The following is a 22,498-nucleotide window of genomic DNA, read 5'->3' on the forward strand; positions in this document are numbered from 1 at the left end:
TGCCTCTCAGAGAGTATTAAAGATATGAATCGTGAAAAAAAAAAAAAAAAGAAGACACTGATTTTCTGAGACAAATCTCTTGTACAAAATAAATTGAGAGATAATAAATCTCTATATAAAAATGATTGTACACACACTTATATGCCCACAAACACATATTTACCTTTCATTTTAAACAAATCACTAGGAAAATAAGGGTTGAAGGAAAAGTTCCTTGCTCCTTTACAAGGTAGGCAAATCAACATAGGGTAAAAATAATACCCCAAGTCACCTAATCTATTTTGGAATAGTAAAACCAAAAGAGATGAAGAATCAGTTTTATCTTGGGGAAGTTGTTTCTGATTTTAAAATGTAAGCACAATACACATGATGATAAAATGGACTTCTCAACTCAGAATAAATGAACTTTTATGAGTGTACATAACTCTAAAGTAATGATAATGAAGTAATTCAAATAAAGGGAAGGTTGGTGTGTGAGATGTCTCCAAAATTTTTCATAATATTTGGTTTTCCCTTTACTTAGGACTTCTTTTAAACAAGGCGAAAACTTAAGGTTTTCTGGCCTGTTTTGGACAAGTTGTTATGAATTTTAGCATCTCATCTTTAAATCTCTATTCTTGAACTCCAAATGTTTCCCTCGATTACAGTGTACAGTAATAAACAACTGCTACTCTCTGCTTGTTCCCACCCACTTGTACAAGTAAGTCTGTAGTATTTCAGGACCTCTGATTTGGTTTTCAAGAGGCTTTTTCTTGTCACTGGCTCTCCTCCATTTCTGCTGACCCAGGCTTCCAAGAGTGTGAGGGATAATGGGATACACTCTCCGAAGAGTTTGATGCCTCTCTTTTTATTTGTTTTGCTCATCACTGTATTAAAAACATAAAATTCTAACTGAGTAAATTTGAAGATCGAATTGGCTTTATTCAATGACTTATGAATCGGGCAGCATCCCATTGAGCAAGTAGAAAGGAGCTCTGCGGAGCTGTAAAAAATGCAAGAACTTTACAGGTAGGAGGGGGCAGAAAAGGGAAGTTTCTAGCTAAGAGTGGATTGTTTCAGGCAGGGTCACCTTCCTTTTGGGGGAAGGTGGGGGGTCACCCCTCTAGTGCTGACCAGGTAATTCCAGATCTATTGGTGAAAGGTCCCATTCCTGAGAGAGGCTGAAACTGCAATTAGGTTAGCTGTTAAGTCTTGGTTTGCTGACGGGGGACTTAGCACAAGTGACTCCATTTGGGGTTTGTTGTTTCTTTACTAACAGCTGTATCTCATTCCTAGCTCTTAACCCCAGTACCTAGATACTTGCTGGTGAATGGATGACCAGACCAGTGAATTCAGAATTTCAGAGAAGTTCTTTATAATGAGAGACAGGCAGAGAAATGGCAGTTCTACCACCCAGTAAGTTTTGAACTCTTGCAGGTCTGATGCCCAAATCAAGCGTGGGAACGTGAACAGTGAGACTGAGTGAAAACACAGCAGTTCTTTGTGTTTCTGTTAGAGAAACACTGGTGGGAGACAGAGGACAAAGGAAGGAGACACAGGACTGGAGTGACCTCAGCTGGGGGCGGGGTTTCACAGTGTTGGGTGCTGCAGAGAGGTAGTCAGCAGGAGCAGGTGCTGTGTACATCATCAGAGGCATTTTTTATTTTATTTTATTGTTTTTATTGACGTATAGTTGATTTACAATCTTGTGCCAATCTGCTGTATGGCAAAGTGACTCAGTTATACACATACAGACATTCTTTTTTTATATTCTTTTCCATTACAGTTTATCACAGGATATTGACTCTAGTTCCCTGTGCTGTAGAGTAGGACCTTGTCGTTTATCCCTCCTATATATAATAGTTTACATCTGCTAATGCCACACTCCCAGCCCTTCCCTTTCCCACCCCCCTCCTCCTTGGCAACCACAAGTCTGTTCTCTATGTCTGTGAGTCTGTTGCTGTTTCATAGATAGGTTCATTTGTGCCATACATTAGATTCCACATGTAAGTGGTATCACATGGTATTTGTCTTTCTCTTTCTGACTTACTTCACTTAATAATCTCTAGTTGCATCCATGTTGCTGCAGTCATCAAAGGCATTTTAGAAGAGGCTCTGCTTGCCATAGCTTCTGGCAGCGTTGCTTCCTACAGTGGAAAGAAGAATGTTGTTGATGGGAATTCCCAAAGTTAGGCTAAAGTGGGGGTGAAGTAACTTTTCTAGGTGAAGAGGTGATCTTTTTTTTTTTTTGATTTGTATGTGTGTGTTTTATTATATATTAGTCTCTTAAATCAAATAGAAGACAAAAAGTGGAGCTACAAACCAAAGTTACAACAGTACTAGCTTTTCTCGTCGCCCGTCTGTCTACTTTTACCAGAGGTCTTTATTTCTTCATAAGGCTTTGAGCTACTGTGCAGGGTCCTTGACTCCAACCTGAAGAACTCCCTGTGGCAGGCGGGTCTGGTGGTTAAGACCTCTCTCAACTCTTGATTAACTGGGAATGTCTTGATTTCTCCCTCATTTTCGAAGGAAAGTTTTGCTAGATATAGGATTCTTGGTTGACGGTTTCTTTCCTTCAACACTTCAAGTACATTGAGTCATGCCATCTGGCCTCCGAGGCTCCTGATGAGAAATCTGCTCAATGACCTTCCTGGCAAACCTTCTCTCAGCTTCATAGACTTTCATAATGTACCGTATCATGTCTTATGCAACAGAACATTTTGTATAGTATCGTGAAGTCAGTTAAGTTGTAACGTTATTTTGAGACCAGAATTTAAGGAAAAGGAATTGAACATTTCAAGTGTAGACATTATGAGGTCTCTAAAATTATTACACATTTTCAAACTAGAAATAAAAAGGCCACTGAAGTATCCTGCAGATTTTTATTTATAACAAAGTGAATACCAATATCTAATAACACACGTAAAGAAAAATTTCTTTGGGATCCTTTTTCCTAAGTGTAAAGGGGCCTTGAACTCAAAAAGTGAGAAAACCACTGTGGTGTATCCCCAGCGGTGATGGGTCCATTTCTTGCTCTGACCTCAGAGTGCACCATTGTGATGTACTTCACAAAGCCCTATGAAAGAGAAAGGTGGGCCCAGGTTTTTGGTCCTTAGAGCCCAGGAAGCTGCTTTTGGTGACCTGACGGCCTTGGACCTACAGTTAGCTTGTGTTTTCCTTGTTTCTGCCATTTTGTTGATTTTCGTTTCTCTTTTCTCTACTCTTTTTTATTTGTGTCATTGTTCTTTCTACAGTTAGCATAGTGAGTATTGTTGGTATAGTTAATACTTGATTAGCATAGTTAGTGTAGTTAGTACTAGTTAGCGCTGTTGGTACAGTTAGCGTAGTTAGCGTTGTTAGTAGAGACAGCATAGTTAGCCCTGTTAGTACAGTTAGCATTGTTAGTTAGCGTAGTTAGCGTTGCTCGGTAGTGCTGTCAGTCAGTGTAGTTAGCAGATCACCAGGATGCAGGGCCTCACAGCCAAATCTGCTGGCAAGAAGGCTCATATTGATGACTTCCAGATCCTCCACACCATTGGTGAAGGCACCTTCGGTAAAGTGAAGTTGGCCCGGCACATTCTGACCGGGACACAGGTGGCTGTGAAGGTCATAAAGAAAAGGCGTCAGAGCTTCTCAAGTGTCCAGGCACTTTTCCGGGAAGTGTGCAGTCTGAAGGCTCTGAATCACCCCAATATTGTAAAACTGCTGGGGGTGATTGACACAGAGGAGACATTTTTCGTGGTGATGGAGTACCTCAGTGGGGGGGACATGTCCCGCTATTTGAAGACCCATGGCCGTATGACAGAGGCGCAGGCCCGAGTCCCGTTCCAGCAGCTGGTCTCCGCCCTGCAGCACTGCCACCAGAGGGGCATCGTGCACCGGGACCTGAAGCCACTGAGCCTCCTCTTTGATTCCAACATGAATATCAAACTTACAGACTTTGGCCTCAGCAACAAGTGTGATGACATTGTCCAACTGGACACGATCTGCGGCGCATGCCCTTATGCTGCCCCGGAACTCTTCCTGGGGCAGAGCTACAGCGGCCCTGCGGTGGATGTGTGGAGCTTGGGAGTAGTGCTGTACACCATGGTAACTGGGTCCCAGCCCTTTGTGGGAAAAGACTTCCAGGAGCTGCGGAAGCAAATCCTACAAGGGCAATACCCCATCCCACCTTATCTGTCTTTGAAGATAAGGGATCTGTTACAAAAAATGATTGCCCTCAACCCCAGTGACAGAGGCACCTTACCTGACCTCATGAGGCATCCATGGGTCAACATGGGCCAGAAGGAGCCACTCCAGCCACCCTGTGAAAAGGACCTGGAGGTGACAATGGTGAGGACTCCGGGCTTGACTTGCGACCAGATCCAGGACACTGGGACAGGCAGTGTGAGCTCCAAGAAACCCAAGGTGGAGGTCTCCATCATAACTCTGAAGCCCTTCTCTTGCGGGGACCTCTGTGGCAGTGAACTTGAGCCTTCTCCAAGCCCTGTGGTGTCCTCCCTGCAAACCAGGTGGCTCTACCACAGAAAAAATGTGCCGCTGCAGGAAGACCAGCAGGCAGGGCAGAAGACCAGTGAGTCTGCCTGTCCCCCACCCAGCCTGGAGGCGAGGACTGCCACCCCCAGCCCAGCCCCCCAGTGTGGCACTGGGACATCCACCTCCAGCAGCAGCAGGATTGGAGCCCCAGAGGGAAGCAGCTGCCCCCTGGGTGTGTCCTCCCACGCTGGGCAGCCTGAGAGTGTGTCCTCATCCACTGTCTCTGGCCAGAGCCAGAAAAAGCAAGGGGTGGCTGGGAGAATCTGGAACTTTATTTTGAAACATCTTTGTTGCAAGCTGCCCAGCATGAGGCGTCATAATAAAGTGAGCCCATGTGAACCCCATGGATGACCGAGGCAAGAAGGTCAGGCCGCCGCGCTCCCTGGGGCCCGGTGCAGGGGAAGAGGAGTGTGTTCTCTGCACGGCCTTCAGAAGCATCGTATCCAAGACCCTGGCCAGCTCAGAGGATGGTCCGGAGCAGCCCGGGCGACCGAAAGCAAGGCCACCGTGGCTGCAGGTCTGCCCCTCAACCCCCACCTGGGTGAAACTTGAGAGACTGGACTGTCATTCCTGGGGCACGTCTCCCCTCCCCTACTCTTGTGTCTTCCGTGTTGGTGGGGGAGGGGGATAGTTCTTGTTCCAAGAACTCCTTGGTTCTTCCAATTCTAGTTAATAAACTTGATGCTCCAGAAAAAAAAAAGTGTCCTCTTAGAAATCATTTAATCTTGTCAGTGTTTGGCTTTTGTTTTATCATTACTAATCTTGTGTATTTAGTTGTTTTTTTTCCTTTATGAGGAGATTGTTTTCACAAAACAGCCTATGGATATATTGATGCTTTGTACTCCTCATTTACCTTCTATAACTTGATAATTTGGAGCATTCTATCATTTTATCTTTCTCTCTCCCACCAATGACCACCTTTCTTTCTCTGCATTCCTAATCACATACATATTTATGTAGTACAAGAAAACAAGACACAACTGTTTAGTTATGCATCTCACCAGAAACAGGCCTATAGTTTTATATATGTGTATATATATATATATATATATATATATATATATATATATATATATATATATATATGGAATCCTCATATATGTAGACCAATATTTTTTAAAGTCAGAATAATGTTATTAAAAAATTGTGTTATTGATAACTAAATAGCCCTAAATAATGCAAAATGTAAACTATACACCAATCTCACTAGTGAGCATAAATGCAAAAATTGTAAATAAAATATTGGCAAGTAGAATTCAGTCATGTATCAAAATCATAATGTGCTCTGAACAAGTAAGGTCTGATCATGACAATGATGTCATGAAATCAATCAACAAAATTAATTACAACTGCAAAATAACAGAAAAATACTTATGATTATATCACAAGATGCTGAAAGGCCATCTGGTAAAATTTATCAACCACTCCTAATAAAAACTCCAGGTAAGATAAGAATAAAAACTGCTTAAATATGGTGAAGACTATTTATCACAAACCAACTAGCAGTGAAAACATTTCTAAATGGCAAACAATAAAACCATTTCAATTACAGTCAGGAAGGAATAGTCAACATCATCATTAATATTTAATATGTTCTTAGAGATCATGGGAAATGCAGTATACAAGCAAACTACATGATTGGAATAGGAACTGGGAAAAAATTATATCCCTTTTTCTGATAACATAATTCTATCTTAGAAAACCTAACAGAGATTAGTTTTTAAAAACTACTGCAGTTAATGAGAAAATTTATTAATATGGCTAAATACAAAAATACATAAATAAATCAATGCCTTCTCTCTTCATTAACATAAGTATCTAGAAGTAGAAATGGAGAAGATACTCCATTCACAATAAGAACAAAAACTATAAAAAGACCTAGAATAAATCTAAGAACAGCATAAAAGAATAAGCAAACTATAAAATCTTGTTGACGATTTGGAAAAAAAAATTAAAGATACAATGCAATCTTAGGTGAGAATATAGTATTTAAAATGTTAATTCTCTTAAGATTCATATAAAACTTTAACATAATCCTAATTAGAACTTTGAAAAAAATCAGTGTTGAACATTTGATAAAATATTTTAATTGACATATATGAGAATAAACACCTGAATGTAGCCACAGAAAGTTTCAAAATATATGGTAACATGTACTCCTTTACCTGATACTAAAACACATAATAAACACATTGTACTCAACTCAATCACAGTAATAACTAATACTACTAATAATAGCTGATAGCACCAGGGATTGTAATTACGTCAATTGAATTTCACATCAACCATGATATTATCTCCATTTTACAGAGGCCCAGAGAAGCTAAGAAATGTTCTAAATTTCACATAGTAAATGTCCCAAGCAGAGTGGGACTCACAGGCTCTTTGACCCCAAAGTATAAGCTTAAAACCATAAAATTTTGCATAGGAATAGCCTAGAGAGCAGTAAAAGACCAAATAATTCAGAAGTGGGTTTCAATATAAAGGGTATTTGATATATAAAAATCATTGGGGGAGATGATCACATAATTAGAAAACAATATGAGCATAACTTAACTCTTTATCTACAAGGAAATAATGTCTCATTTCACAGGCATACAAAATTAATTTCCAATTGTATTAAAGATATAAATGTTGAAAAGAATCTATCATTTGGTTTAGTACAAAAGAGAGAAAATTTTTTAAATGGGAAATCCAGAAGCTCTAAAAAAGATAGCCTTATTTAACTTACCATAAAAGAGCTTTAAGTTTCAAAATTTAAAAAGGCAGAATTGGTGGAAAAATAATGGACAATATTTGCAATCCAGGTAACAAATAAAAGGCTAATATCTACAGTCTACAAGGAGCTCTTTCAAATTGATCAGAAAAAGACAAATAATCTAAAATAGACAAAACATTGCAGGAACATCCCTCAGACAAACCTGAAACCAAAGCCTACTTTGCTTGGGAAAATGTATCTTTGATTCATAGCCTTGGTGCGGATGTTTAGGAAATGTGCTAAGTGAGTTTTGCATCCATTATTTGCACCTGGTGAAAAGGTGGACATACAGCCTATAATTTTCACACCCAGGGGGCATGGGGACTGAGATTGTTAAAAATGAGTGAAACTCTACCTAAGAATGGCAGTGATGAGCTTCTCAAACAGCCTAATGAAATTCTACCTGTCTCAAGTAGTATCACTGGCAGCTGACCCTCCATCAAGAGATGTGACCTATGATGGTTTTCAAGTGTCGAAAGTTGCACTCTTTGCTGGCTTCTCTTGGTGTTATCTTTGTACCAGTAACATTATTGCCACTCTTATAACAACTGAGGATATAGTCATTCATTTATTCAGCAAATATTTACAGAGATTCTATTAAGTGCCGGTCACTGTTAGGCACTGGGAATACAATATGACAAAACAAACTAAAATTCTCTTCTCGACGTTTGGTCCTGGCTATGAGAGTATAAGATGATCATTCTTACACTCTGCTAACACAACTGTAGAACAGGGTAAAATATAGGGTAAAAATACAATTTTCATACATTGGAAAACAGGCAGCTCACACGTGTGATCACTGAGAAAAGGAAAACAAATTAAATGAACCAAACAACCAGCTGATCTTCTGCATGAATGTTCTTGCTGGACTTCAGCACAAGGAGGAAGACAGAAGTCCTTCAGTCTTGCTGAGTTAAGGAGAAGATCAGAGTTCATGTGGAAGAAAGATGGCTGCAATTTATGAAACAGACAACCCAAGAGGAGGAAGCTAACTAGAGGATACTTGAGAAATCTGCATAGTGTTCCCTTTGAGACTTTGGTTAATTGTTGATCTTTATTTATAAAACGTGGAACACCACAAGGCAGGACAAAATAAAGTTTCAAGTAAAGAGCAATTATAGGACACTTTAAGAGGAAAAATTCCCAGAGCTCATACATCACCAGGGATCATTTAAGTGTCTCCTGGCCATGAGATATTAAGCAGAGACTCCAGAAGAGCAACTCCTTAAGAATGAGGCTCACCTAGCCCCAAAAATCATGGTTATTGTAGAACAGCCTTTAAAACATCTTCAAAACAAAACTGAAAGAACTAAATTAGTCCACAAGTAATTAACTGCCTGTCATAAAAAGTCCAGCATTCTTTGAAGGAGCACAAAAAAAATCCAAGATTCAACAAGAGAAAATTCAAAATATCTGGTGTTATTTCTTAAATTACTATATATACAAAGAGGCACAGAAATGTGACCCATAATAAGGAGAGAAATCAGTCAATAGAAACAGACCCACAAATAACAGAGATAATGGGATTAGCAGAAAAAGACATTAAAACTGCTAAGATAAATATGTTCCAAATGCTCAAGAATATAAAGAAAACCATGAATATAGTGAAGAGAAATTGAAGATTGTAAAATACCCAAATAAAATTTCCAGAGATGAAAAATAAAATATAAAAATTTAAAAGTCCAGATTAATAGCCGATTAGACACCATGGAAGGAAAAAGTAAATTAAACTTTAACTAATAGCAATACAAACTATCCAAAATGAAGAACAGAGAGGAAAAAAGACCTAAAAAAAACCCAAACAGAGTCACAATGACTTGTTGAACAATATAAAGTGGAGTAAGATACTTGTTATTAATGCCCCAGAAAGAGAAGAGAGAAAAGACAAAACACTTTTGAAGAAATAGTGACTGAATTTTTACCACATGTGGTATAAAAATTCAATAAACCCTGACCATAATAAACATAAAGAAAACCACACCAAAGCAAGTTACACTGTGATATAATCAAGTTTTGAAAACCAGTGAAAAATAGAACACCTTAACGGCAGCCAAAGCAAAGAGACATTCGTACAGAAGAACAAACATAAGTGTGACAACAGACTCTTCACCAGACGCTATGCAAGCCAGAAGAGAATGGAGTGACACCTTTAAGGTACTGGGAGAAAAATAAAACTGTTAATCTAGAATTCTATATGCAGCAAAAGTACCTTTCAAAAATAAAGATAAAGTATTCAGAGATAAAATCTAAGATAATTCATTGGCCATGTACCTGCACACTGAGAAATTTAAAGGACATTCTTTGGAGTAAGAAAGTTTTTACCAGATGAAGAGTTGGGTCTACATAATAGAGTGACAAGTGCCAGGAATGATAAATATGGTCAATGTGTGGCTAGGCTTTTGATGGAAATTTAGGTAAAATGAATTAACTAGTTCTGAAAAAAAATACATCTATCTTTTTATAAAAGGGTTCTTTAAATGTGAAATATATCCAGCTCCTCTTAATGTTATGTAACCTTATGTAAGATTTCTGAACCTTTTCTCCTACTCTAAAAATTGACATAAGAAACACCAACATGCACACCTAAAATCTTTGGAACATGTTGTAACTTTCTCAAGCATGTCACACAGGGGCAGAAAGCTGATCCAATATAGAATGGAAAATAACTGCAGTATAAAGGACAGATTTTCCTCATATCCCCATGTTCATTATGTACACAAGCTCCCCTTATTACTCCTAGAGGATTTTAAGATTAGTTTTAAAAAGCAAGACCCAATTATAAGCTATCTATGATATCTACCTTAAATATAAAGACGTAGGTTAAAATTAAACGGTTGTAAAAAGATATACCATGCAAACACTAACCAAAGTAAAGCTTGAATGGCTATACTAATATCAGACAAAGTAGACTGCAGAGCAAGGGATAGTACCAGAAATAAAAAGAAAGATTTCATAATGATAAAGGAGTCAGTTCATTAAGAAGACATGAGAATCCTGAAGGTGTATTCAACTAGCAACAGAGCTACAGTTCTTCAAGCAACAATTGCTTGAACCAAAAGCAGAAATGGACAAATCCACAATTGTAGGTGGTGATTCAAACAATCCTCTCTTAGTAATTGATAGAACATGTAGAAAAAAAGCTTAGTAAGGATACAGAAAGTCTTGAAAACACAATTAACCAACTGACCTGACATTTGTAGATCACACCACTCAAGAGCAGAGTACATATTCTTTCTGAGTGCACATGGGATATTTACCATGATAGACCATAGTCTGGGCCATTAAAATAGCCTCAATGTATTTCAAAGCTTGGAAATTATACAAAGTATGTTCTGTAACAAATACAAAATTAAACTAAAAACCGATAGCAAAAAACAAAATCTGGAAAATATGCTGATGATTAGAAATTAAACACCATACTTCTGAATAAAAAATTGGCCATGGAAATTAGAGAATAGTTTGAAATAAATGAAAATAAAAATACATAATATCAAAATATACGGTATGCAGCTAGGCAGTATATTTAAAGAGAAATTTATAGCTTTAAGTGCTTATATCTAAGCTTTCACCATAAGAAACTAGGGAAAAAAGAAGAAAAAGTAAACCTAAGTACACAAAAGAAAGGTAATAAAGAGAAGAAATCAACCATATAGAAAACAGAAAAAACAGAAAAACTAAAGAATACTCAAAGCTGTTTTTTGGAAAAGATTAATAAAATTGATGAAGAACGAAGACAAAGGACAAAACAACCAATATCAGGAACGGAGGCAAGACCATCACTACAGATATTACAAGGATAATAGAAAATATTTTGAACAGCTTTCTATCAATAAATTTGACAATGCAAATGAAACAAATAAATGCTTGAAAGACACAAATTATCACAGTTCACTGAAGATGCAGCTGGCAATCTGAATAGTCCTATGTTGACATAAAAAATCTAATTAATAGTTTAAAACCTCCACATATAGAAAATTCAAAGCCCAAATGTTTTCACTGGTGAATTCTAGCAAACATTTAAGGAAAACATAATACTGATTCTACACAAACCCATAAAACAAATAGAAGAAGAGGAGGAGTAATTTCCCAAATTATTTCTTGGAGCAGCACTACTCTGAAATAAAAACCAAGCAAAGATATTGCCAGAAAAGAAAACCACAATTTTCCCCATGAACACAGGTTCAAAAATACTCAACAGAATATTAGCAAATCACATCTAGCAATATATAAAAGGGGTGACACAACATGGCCAAATAGAGTTTATCCCAGGAATGCAAGTTTGGTTTAACGTTTAAAAATCGAACAATGTAATTTACCATATTGACAGATTTTAAAAAGCTAAACAACCTAATCATCTCTCAGTAATGTAGAAAAAGCAACTGAGAAAATGCAACATTCATTATAACATTCAACATTTATTATAAAAACTCTGAGGAAACTGGAAATAGATAAGAATATCTTCAACCTGATTAAAGGCATCTACAAAAAAAATGCACCACTAATATCACACTGAATAGTGAAGAGTGAATGCCTTCTTCATAAGATCGGGAAAAGGTGAGGTGTCCACTCTCATGACTTCTACACGGCATCGTACTGGCAATTCCCTAGAGTGTAATTGGCTATAAAAAGAAGCAAAAAGCATCCAGTTAGGAAAGGAAGGAGAAAACTCTCCACAGGGGAGAAAAATGATTATGTAGAAACTTCTGAGGAATCTATCAAAAAATACCCACAATTAATGTAATTTACCAAGGTTGCAGAGCATAAGGTCAGGGTACCAAAGTCTGTTATATTTCTGTAAGCAATAAACAACTGGATATTGAAATTAAGATATACATGTGTATTTTATTTATATGTATATGTATAAAATATCAATAATACTAAATACTTAGGGATAACTTTAACAAAATATGGACAAGATCTGCGTGCTGTAAACTACAAAACATGACCAAGAGAAAGTAAACATTCTTTTTGGAGAAAGCCCTCCTTTCAAGGAGCTTACATTCTAATGAAGGAGACAGGAAATAAATAAATAAATGTAAAATATGTTTTATTTTAGATAATTATTATTCTAGGGAAATAAGGAAAGAGAGTTATAAAAAATTAGAGCCCAGCCTGTTAAAGTTTGTAGATATAATGGCTATTCAAGGACATGGAAGTCCTCACGCAAAAGGTGACTTTTGAGAAAAAAGAAGAAGTGAAAATCTAGAGTTTCAGGTAGAGAGAAGAGCAAACACAACGTCCTTGAGACAGCAGTGCCTGGCTTGCTCTGAGAAGGTGTGGACACTGGTGAGATGGGAGAGAGAGCTGATGGGAACCCTGGCCAGGCAGGGCTAGTGCTCAGTCAGAACTTTGATTTTACTGTGAGTGTGATGGGAGGCTGTGTGGGTGGGCTTCAAGCAAGGCGCAGTATCATGATTTACATATTTAAAAGCTGGCCCTGGCCCCTGTGGCTAGCACAGACTGCAGTGAGGCAAAGACAGAACCTGGGGATGCAGCTGGAAGGTCACTGCAATAGCTCAAGAAAAAAAGGCCCATGCCTTAGACTGGGGTGGTGGCAGCAGGGAAGGAAGTGTTCTGAGTGTCCTTTAGTGGTAGACCAGCAGGGCTCTCTGATCAACTGGATCTCAGGTGTGTAAGACAGAGAGAAAGAAAAGATGGCTAAGAGTTTGGCCTGAGCAGCTGAGTGAATGGGGTTGCAACATCTGAGATGAGCAAGAAGCTGCCAGGAGCTGCAGGGGGAGGGGATGGGATGTGAGGGGCTTGGTTTTATGCACGTTGACATGAGGTGCCCATTTGATATCCAAGTGGAGAGATGTCAGGGAGGCAGTTAGATAGATGAGTCTGAAGGTCTAGGTCAAGTCCAGACCAGGTTGGGAGATCTGGACAGAGACTTCACTGTTGGAATCCTCAGCAGGTACATGGATTTTTAGCCATAGAAGAGTAAAGAGGTCCAAATAGTGAGTGTTGGACACTCCAGGATTCAGAGGTCAGAGGAACCAAGGGGACCTGCAAAGGGGCATGAAAACAAGCGGCAAGGGAAGTAAGAGAGAAACCAGGTGTACCCTGGCCGCCAAGTGAAGACGGGGTTTGGGAGGAGACAGTGGTCAGTGGCGCCAAGTACGGTGAGAGCTGAGGAATTAGCATGACATTTAGCGACTGAGCCTCTGGTAACCTTGAGAAGAGGGGTCTTGGTCGAGGTGGGGTGAAAACATGATAGGAGCGAGCTTAAGAGAGAATGGGAGAAAACTCAGCATAGGAAATACTTTCAAGGAGATGTGGATTGACAGTTCTCTGAAGATAAAATCCGCATTGCCTAAAACATCTCCAGTGGGGATCGAGTGTAAGCAGAGAAATAAACCAAGCTATCAGTGAGGCACCACTTCACACCCATCAGAGGGTCAAGATGGAAGAAAATACAGTGACTTCTTGCTGCCAAGGAAGGGAAGAAAGGGGGCATTCCTACATCCGTAGAGAGAGTGTTCATTTCAAGAACAATTTTGAAAAGAAATTTGGCAATATCTATTTAAATTTTTAAAAAACTTATACATCATCAATTCTCCCCTTAGAAATCTACCCTGTAAAATAATTAAACTAATCATACACACACCAGTAAAGATATATGGATGAGGACCCTTATTACAACACTGTGTGTAATAACAGCAGACTGGAAACACGTCACAGTTGACCCTCATCATTCACGGCTTCCATATTTGCAGATTCGCCTTGTGCTAAAGTTTATTTGTGACCCCCAAGTTAATACTCAGGGTGCTTCTGCAGTCATTCTTGGACACGTGCATAGTGGCAGAATATTGGAGTTGTCCATTGTCTTCTGGTGTCAAATCTCATACTATAAACAAGTATTCTTTTTGTGGTCTATGTAGTGCCAAGTTTTTCACATTTTTGTGCTTTTTATTGGTGATTATGCTGTTTAAAATGGCTCCCAAGAATAACGCTGAAGGCCTGTCTTGTGTTCCTAAACTCAAGAAGGCTGTGATGTTGTTTATCTTACAGAGAAAACACGTGTTAATGAGCTTCATTCAGGCACAGGCTATAGTGTTGTTAGCCATGAGTTCTGTGTTGATGAAAGCAATATATACTCAGAAAGACGTCTTCAAACAGAAACACACCTAAGACAAGGTTATGTATTGACTGGTTGACAAAAACACTGTGACCAGAGGCTCACAGGCACCTAACTCTGCATTCCCCTAGGAACAGGATTTGTGGAGACTTTCTAGAATGTTAACTACCATGAATAACAAGAACCTTCTGTAACTACCCTTTAATAAGGACTGAGTGAATGAAGATATAGCCACACCATAGAATAGTATGCAAGCTTTAAAGAGCACTAATTCAGGCTAAACCTTAAGTTATTGTTACGTGAGAAAACTAAGGTGAGCGTTGTGTAAGGTGACGTCATTTTTAGCTGTAGTTATACATCTGATGCTTGCGTGTGGTCCTATGATCGTTTGTAGAGTGATACACGCCAAGTTGACAATATAAGGCTCGCTCTAGTGGGTATGAGGGTCTGTACAGCAGTGGGAGTGCATCAGAGAAGACGGGCAAGTTGAAGGGAAACACAGCATTTTCGATGATTTCATTTATGTAAAATTCCCTGTGTGCTCTGAAGAAATTTGAAAGAAGAAATGATAGCCCTCTATCCACTGACTTGTGGGTCAGAATCCATGAAGGTGAAGAGCACGTTGCCAAATCATGTGTGGAATGTGATTCTATTTTAGGAACAAATCTGCTTAATATAAGTTCTAAGTATAAGAATGAGCAAAGGAAAGTGTGTTTAAAGATACAGAGAGATTGGGAGTCTTGTGTGAAAAGGTTATTTGTTTTTATGTTTATTTCTACTGATTTGTTTCAGCAGATACAATATGTTTTGTTGAAATTTGAAAAAACTACAAATAAAATGTTAGCATTAATTAACTGAACACTATTTGGTTAACCAAAAAAGGATATAGCCATTTTTAATAGACTTTAGCAAGTTGGCTCCGTACTAATTTTATTAGCAAATTTTGAAAATGGCGCCACAGGCACAGTTTCACTACAAGATTTTGAGTTATGTTATACGTAATACTTTAAAATTCTTTGTTCTTTGTTTTTTCTTTTAGGAATCGTTAAGAGCTGTCAGATATGAAATATCTCCAGATAGAGAGTATGCTCTTTTTTCATATAATGTGGAACCAGTGAGTACTACTCTTTTCTATTTGTAAAAAAAAAAAATGTTTCTCTATGCTAATACCTTATTAAGTATTTTTCCTTGAATCTCTATTCTTAGTGATCTTTGAATCCTGTAGTAGTTGGTGGGTCCTGGTTAGTCTCTTTCTATGCCACACTGCCACCTAGGAGAGAGGAAAGGTATGAAAATCTTTTTGGCAGAGAAAAAAAGAATCACTACTTTTAGGGCCTGTTTCAGAGGATTTTCTTGGTGAGATGGTGAGAAGTTGTCTTTTTATAGAGATTTATTTTACCCTTTCGTGCAATTATTTTTCTTGCCATTTTTCTCAGTCACGCCATACATTCTATCCTAAGAACAAAAAGTGAATGCCAGGTTCTCCCTAAATTAAAATCAGCTGTTATTGATATCCTAGCCATCACAGTATTCTAGAGAAGACTTGAACTATCACTTTCATTATATAAACCCCTGTTTTAAGCACTTTCTATGTGAGTTTCCCATAAAATTTCACCAGAATTTTGTATAAAATCTCACCCTGGTCTTTAGTGGCAGCCTGAAACTCAGACTTTTTTTTTTAACATACTAATATTTTAGAATTCATTTTGGCTCTTTAAATGAGCAAGAAGGTGACATGTATTTGTGTAAGCGAAACAGATGTTCAGCTTGTAAGAGATAGCAGCTTTAGAAATGTGCATCAGTGGAACTTTATTCTCTGGCAAATAAAATGTAGAATTCCACTGCCTTTCTAGTTCTCTTGAGACTATTCTAATTAGAGTTTGGTGAAGCTTCTGTGAGATGTAATGGTACCTGCGTCATCATTCAGGGCTGAGTAGCTCCTTGGTGAGTTTGAGAGAATCTTCTTCCCCTGGCATGAGACAGCCCAGCTTGTTAAGTTACATGCCAACGAGGAAGCTGGGGTGTTTGCATAGAGATGCAACTCTAATTCTAGAAATTTTAGAATTTCTTCTAAAAGTTACTTGTTGACAGCTGGATTATTTCTTGGAGATTTCAGTCTCAATTAAAATTTCAGTTGGAGAGTTATTCTTCCAAAAGTAGATCTTTTTTTAATTCTCTATCTTAAATTTTCCATTTACTAGTTTTTTAAATGTCCGTTATGTAAAAGTTTTCTTTTTATCCATCTGAATCCTTTGGAACAACTGGTCAGCTTTATCTGTTTGATCAGGGAAGTCAGTGAACGTAATGTACTGAAAACCACCTTTTAGCCTTGGGACTCTGCACGTCCTACACCCAGCCCTACATACCTCTAAGCGTGATGTCCATGCTCAGAGTATTCCAGCTCCTTTCACCACCCATGGAAGCTAGCAAAAATGTAGCCTCCACCCCTGAATAAGAGAAAAATCCCAGTAGATATTTGAAGGACTTTCATAGGAATGGGGTGATGAATTTGTTCTGGGTTGCTCCAGGGAGACAAAACCAACACCTGAGTGAGAAAAGCATAAAAAGACAGATTTCGGGTCATCTTACCAGAGAATCTTTTAATGATGAGAGGATCCCAGCAGTGGGATGAGTTACCTTGTTTGGTAATGAGCTTCCTGCTCCTCAAGACTTCAAAACAAAGTTTTATATTTGTTCTTCAGAATCTTTTAGAAAGAGATTCTCCTATCTGCTCATTTGGAATACGTTGATCTAACCTAGGACCCTATGTTCTGTCCATCGTAGAATTCTCTACCATCCTCCTCCTTTCTCCCAATGCTCCTCTGGAAACTGTGCCCTGGGATCGCATTGCCACCGATAACCATTTAGGGAAAGAACATTTTACTAAATCTGAGTCTTCACCATGCAGAACGCTGGCTGTAAACAAGAACCTTGACTAACCCTTTCTCCCTGTGCACCGTCCCTTGGCCTTTGCAGTAGAACTGTGTTCAGTTTGTTTTCTCAACTGAGGGAAAATGTAAAAAATTTGGAGTGGATTCAGCTATATTTTAAACTATAAAAACGATTAAAGTATTGAAAATGCGTGCTATGTAAAAAAATCTATAGAAATGGATACTTTTAACGTGAATCAAAGAAGTAACCCTTAATAGTTTTCAAGTACTGAGCATTACTGTACATATGACTATGCAAGCAAGTAGTCTGTATTGTGTATTTCTTCCTTTCAATTATTCAGACTAATTGCCGTGTTGCATCAGTTCCCAGCAGTTTGACATAAACTAGTTTTATTTGCCCATTTTTACGTTGTCAGCTGTTCAAAGAGCAGGGAGGTCTTTTTATCTCCTGTCCCCATGTGGCCCTCAGGACCTGGCCCAGGACCATGTGTGTATATTTGGTGCTGAACCGATATGTTTGTGGCATTATCCTCTCTCTGAACTTTTTAGCTCTGGATTAGGATTCAAAGTGACTTTATGTACTCTTAAGTCCTTGAAATTTTATCAAATATACAAAAAGATAAAATTATATCATGAAAGGAAGGGACCTTATTTGTGAAACATCTTAGTAACAGCCCATGTTTATTCTGGAAATGGGGGATCATGGTAATTAGCATACCTTTTTTTCCTACTAAACTCTTCTAATTTTATTAAATCTATAACTTAGTTAACATCCTTAAGCATCTACAAATTAGCTAATTTTAACTATGTCAACCCTATGCTTTTTTAATGGTCTCAAAAGTACCCTTTTTAAAAATGTAAAAAGTTATCAATTAGATTGGAGAAAGAGTAAACCCCAGCACAGTTTTCCATTTTTCCAGGCATTAGATACCTATAGATTCATTAATGTCTCTGGAATTGGAAAATAATAAACAATATCATGTTTTATTTATGTGGCACCAGTCCTGTAGTTTGCAATATGTGTTTATTTACATTATCTCACTTCTGCTGGAAAGACCATTCCTGCCCCAAAGAGCCAGTGTTTCCTAACTGAGTGTTACTTTGTTTTTTTATGTATAGAACTTCTAGCATTTCTCAATGTATAGCTTCTGAAGGGTTCTCTTGAAACCGAGCTAGACATTGGGGGGGATAGTAATTTTTTTACTTTTAATTTGAAAACTATATGAACTATACTTACTAAACTATACTAATGGGGGTAAATTTCCTTAAAACAAAGTTATCTAATTAGAGCAGCCATGTTCCTTCATATCGAAGTATATTTGGCAAATGTTAAAAGTTTCTAAAACTCTTTAGGGAGGAGGAAAAAAAATTTAAACTGTGGTATCTTAGAGCGTGTACAAATATTCATACGTTTTGTGACTTTCAAAGAGGAAAGAGAAATCATATCTGGAAAATGTTCTTCCTTAGAGATTATTTTCTGAAAGAGCCAGTGAATATTTGTGACAATTTTTGTTGCAGTGTTTAAAAGAGATAATCAGGGTGATTGTTCTTAAAACCTGTGGGACATTGTTCTGATCCCAATAAAATCTTGCCCAACATCTGATCTAAATAAAATCCCAGTCACACAGTCATGGAATTAGCAAAGTGAGTTTGTGTTTATCAGCTTATCTCTTTTAGCTACCTGTTGCTACATAACAAACTACCCCAAAATGTAGTGGCTTGAGGCAAACAACATTAACAATTTCACGGTTCCCGTGGGTCAGAAATCTGGGCTCAGGTTAGCTGGATCCTTGGATACCAGGTCTTTCATGGGCTGGAGTCCAGGTGTCATCTGAGCTGCAGGCTCACCACAAGGCTCGACTGGGGAAGGACTCGCTTCCGAGTTTACCTGTATGATTCTTGTCAGGGTTCCATTTATCATGGCCATTGGGTTTCTCATTGGCCCAGAGACTGTCCCCAGGTCCTTGCACCATGGGGCTCACCATGGGACAGAGCAGCAGACAAGAGGAGCCCAGACAGTGTCAGCAGGATGGAGGTCACAGTGTTTGTGACCTCATGTTCCCTCACTGTCACCAGAGTCCATTTGTGAGAAGTGAGTCCCTATGTCCAGCCCGCTGGGAGAGGGGATTCACAAGAGAGTGAACACAAGGCGAGGGGGATGGTTGAGAGCCTTTCCAGGAGCTTCCTATGACACCATCAGAGCCTAAGAAAGTAGAGCTGCTCATTTATGTTGCACTTAGTGAGCCTACAGTCTGCTGAAAGGACATGATATATCTGCTTAAAGAGTATAATGAGTTCCTTCCTTCCTTACGTGGCTCCCAAAGTTCCAAGAAGTTAGAGAAGCCAAGAGGTGTGATTATAGCCTCTAGAGAGAGCTCTGTTTGGGGCAGGAAAACCAAGTTCTCATCAGTCCTCTGCAAGTGACTTGCTGATGACCTAGGATGGCCCAGACTTCTGTGGTTCTTCCGTCAGAGAAATGGAGATGCTGTCATGTTCATTAGTGACTTAGGGATATTATGAAACCGACGTGGAGGATCACTTAGCTATCTGGGTTACTGTGTAAATTAAATTCATGATATAAGAAGATGCCCAACCCAGACCTTGAATACAGTGGGGTTCTATCCATGTAATTTCTTGTTATTATTTTAGTTTTTTATTATTATATTTTCAAGCTTGGTGGAATGCTGTGTAAATCCAGGGAAGTGCAGTATTCCTATGATTCTCTTGGGAACCCAAATGAAAACATACTATTTTTTTTTAATGCTAACTATTTCTGGAGTCTCAAATTTAGCAATAAAATTAGAATACAGTGAGAAATCATTAGGCCATTAAATGTGGATATATTTCTCTTGCATTACTGGTGCATATTTTAAAGAGTTTTTTAAAGTTTTGTGCTGAAAAAGGAGAGTGTACAAAGAAATATTACTATGTTCTTTCCGTCTTCTAAGGATTGCATATTAGTCGTTAGTGATGATACCGCTTACTAGTTGGGGAAGTTAATCAAGTCATTTGTTATTCTAAATACAGGCTCCTGAAGGTGGCATTCGCATCCATACCCAGGTGTCGCTATTGTCAAGATTTTTAAAACTTTATTTTATTGAAGTATAGTTAATTTACAATGATGTGTTAGTTTAGTTTCAGGTGTACAGCAAAGTGATTCAGTTACGTGTGTGTGTGTGTATTCCTTTCCACTGTGGTTTATCACAGGATACTGAATGTAGTTCCTGGTGCTCTACAGTAGGACCTTGTTGCTTATCCATCCTACATAGTAATAGTTTGCATCCGCTAATCCCAAACTCTCAGTCCCTCCCTCGCCCACCCCCCTTTTGTTAAGTTTTGTGTTTCTCAACCCTCCCTAGTAACCCCTGCCTGTGGTCCATGGCACAGAAGCTCTGGAAATCCATGTGTGGGGCTTAATCAGCCTTGGGCACTTTTCCTTCTTACAGAGGCAGAAAGTGGCATTTTCCTTGGGTCTCTAGCACTTAAAACTTTGAACCAAGTCACAGACCTACTCTCTCTTTGCTTTTCTCAGAGATGGATGGTAGGTGCTGGTGACACAGACGAGCTTGTGGTCCCTTGGCTTCCAGCATCTTTCCTCCTCAGTGGAGGGGGGAGGGGTGCACAGCCCCTAGGTGCTCAATTCCCACCCCCCCGACAGGCGTCCGCTCAGACCTGAGAAAAGCTGATTTGATGCTGGAGCTTCTCACTGCAGGAATTTGAAGCCGTTTTCACATTTGAGAAATTGTTACCCTTTTCCTGCCCTTGTGGTGAGTTGATGTAGCCCATTTTGCCATCTAAGGGACCGTGAACTTTATAATTCACGTGGAGCTTGAAAAATAGCCAAACACAGACAAGTCTGATCGAGTCTGTTTGTTTTAAGGTGAACCTCAGCTGAATTCCAGAAACTCCAATGCAGCTCTCAGGGGGAGTTACCCATTTACCTATATCTATGAGAGTTAATTTTTTATTTATTTATTTATTTATTTATTTATTTATGGCTGTGCTGGGTCTTCGTTTCTGTGAGAGGGCTTTCTCCAGTTGCGGCAAGTGGGGGCCACTCTTCATCGCGGTGCACGGGCCTCTCACTATCGCGGCCTCTCTTGTTGGGAGCACAGGCTCCAGATGCGCAGGCTCAGTAATTGTGGCTCACGGGCCCAGTTGCTCCGCGGCATGTGGGATCCTCCCAGCCCAGGGCTCGAACCCGTGTCCCCTGCATTGGCAGGCAGATTCTCAACCACTGCGCCACCAGGGAAGCCCTATGAGAGTTAATTTTTAAAAATAACTTGAGGCTTTATAACCACAAGGGATTGGCTATAAATTATAGAACCCATACTTATGGACTGACATAACTCTATTACAAATCAATTCATGTAATTCTGAGTATATGCGTTCCTATATTGCAACGAATGTAGTTATTGTTGTGTGCTTCTGATGTTTACCACCATCCAGCCCTTCCTCATTAGAAGAACTGATGGAATCTTTGCCCCGTCGTGACTAAGGGAAATGAGTTTCTTAATTCTTCTGCTGTTGATCTTTTCTGCGTTGTCTGCCGAGCCTTTTCTGGGCCCGCCTCTGGGAACCAGCTGACCCCAGTGTTCTTGCTGGGTGAATCCCTTGCACATTTCCATGTGTCAAGGCTGAGGTCAGCATTGCAAGAAGGTCTCCATCTCCCTCTGCAACTGCCCACAGGTCTAACTCTGAGGAGCAGGGTCTGGGTCACCGGCATTTCTGCGGCCTCTGGGATGGTAGGAGGTGGGACACACTGCCTCCGGGGTGGATGCTGTCCCAGAACCGCCTGGAAGAGCACCTCAGACCCCCACCAACAGTTCTCAGAAGCCCCTTTGTTCTGTGATTAAATGCAGGGTCTCAATTCCAACCATCTTCCCTCCAGCAGCAGAATTTATAAGAGAAATTGCTCGCCTTGATTTGTTGGCACCTTGGTATCTTGCTCTTTAACTATTGAAGGCCCAGTTGTCTGTGATTCTTCCTCTGTTAGACCACTGAAAACTGTCATATGCCTTTTGAAGTGTGTGTTCACATAGCTTGGGAAGCCCTGCTCGTGGTCGCACCAGGTTGTGAAAGTTCAGCAGTTGGTCAGAGTTCTTGGGAGACTCTGAGGTGATGCCACGGCTCTGCTCACTGTCTCAGAAGACAGTAAATTCGTCCTTTGCCAGAAGTTTGGTCGTGGTTGGTGATTTTTGTTTGTTTTTGAAATTAAAGCCTCTTAGCATGTTTTTGGTTTGTTTGTTGTTGTCG

At 39.2% G+C, this 22,498-nt stretch overlaps 1 protein-coding gene across 1 annotated transcript in view; it reads left to right on the plus strand.

The window, feature by feature from the left end:
- Nucleotides 1–22,498, plus strand: part of DPP6 (dipeptidyl peptidase like 6) — a 780,578-nt gene that overhangs the window by 473,347 nt on the left and 284,733 nt on the right. The window contains exon 5 of the mRNA XM_068550205.1: nucleotides 15,391–15,465. Coding sequence (XP_068406306.1) covers nucleotides 15,391–15,465 — 75 coding nt within the window. The remainder of the gene's footprint in view (nucleotides 1–15,390; nucleotides 15,466–22,498) is intronic.

The sequence above is a fragment of the Eschrichtius robustus genome, chromosome 8, assembly GCF_028021215.1.
Source record: "Eschrichtius robustus isolate mEscRob2 chromosome 8, mEscRob2.pri, whole genome shotgun sequence".
Classification (NCBI taxonomy): domain Eukaryota; kingdom Metazoa; phylum Chordata; class Mammalia; order Artiodactyla; family Eschrichtiidae; genus Eschrichtius; species Eschrichtius robustus.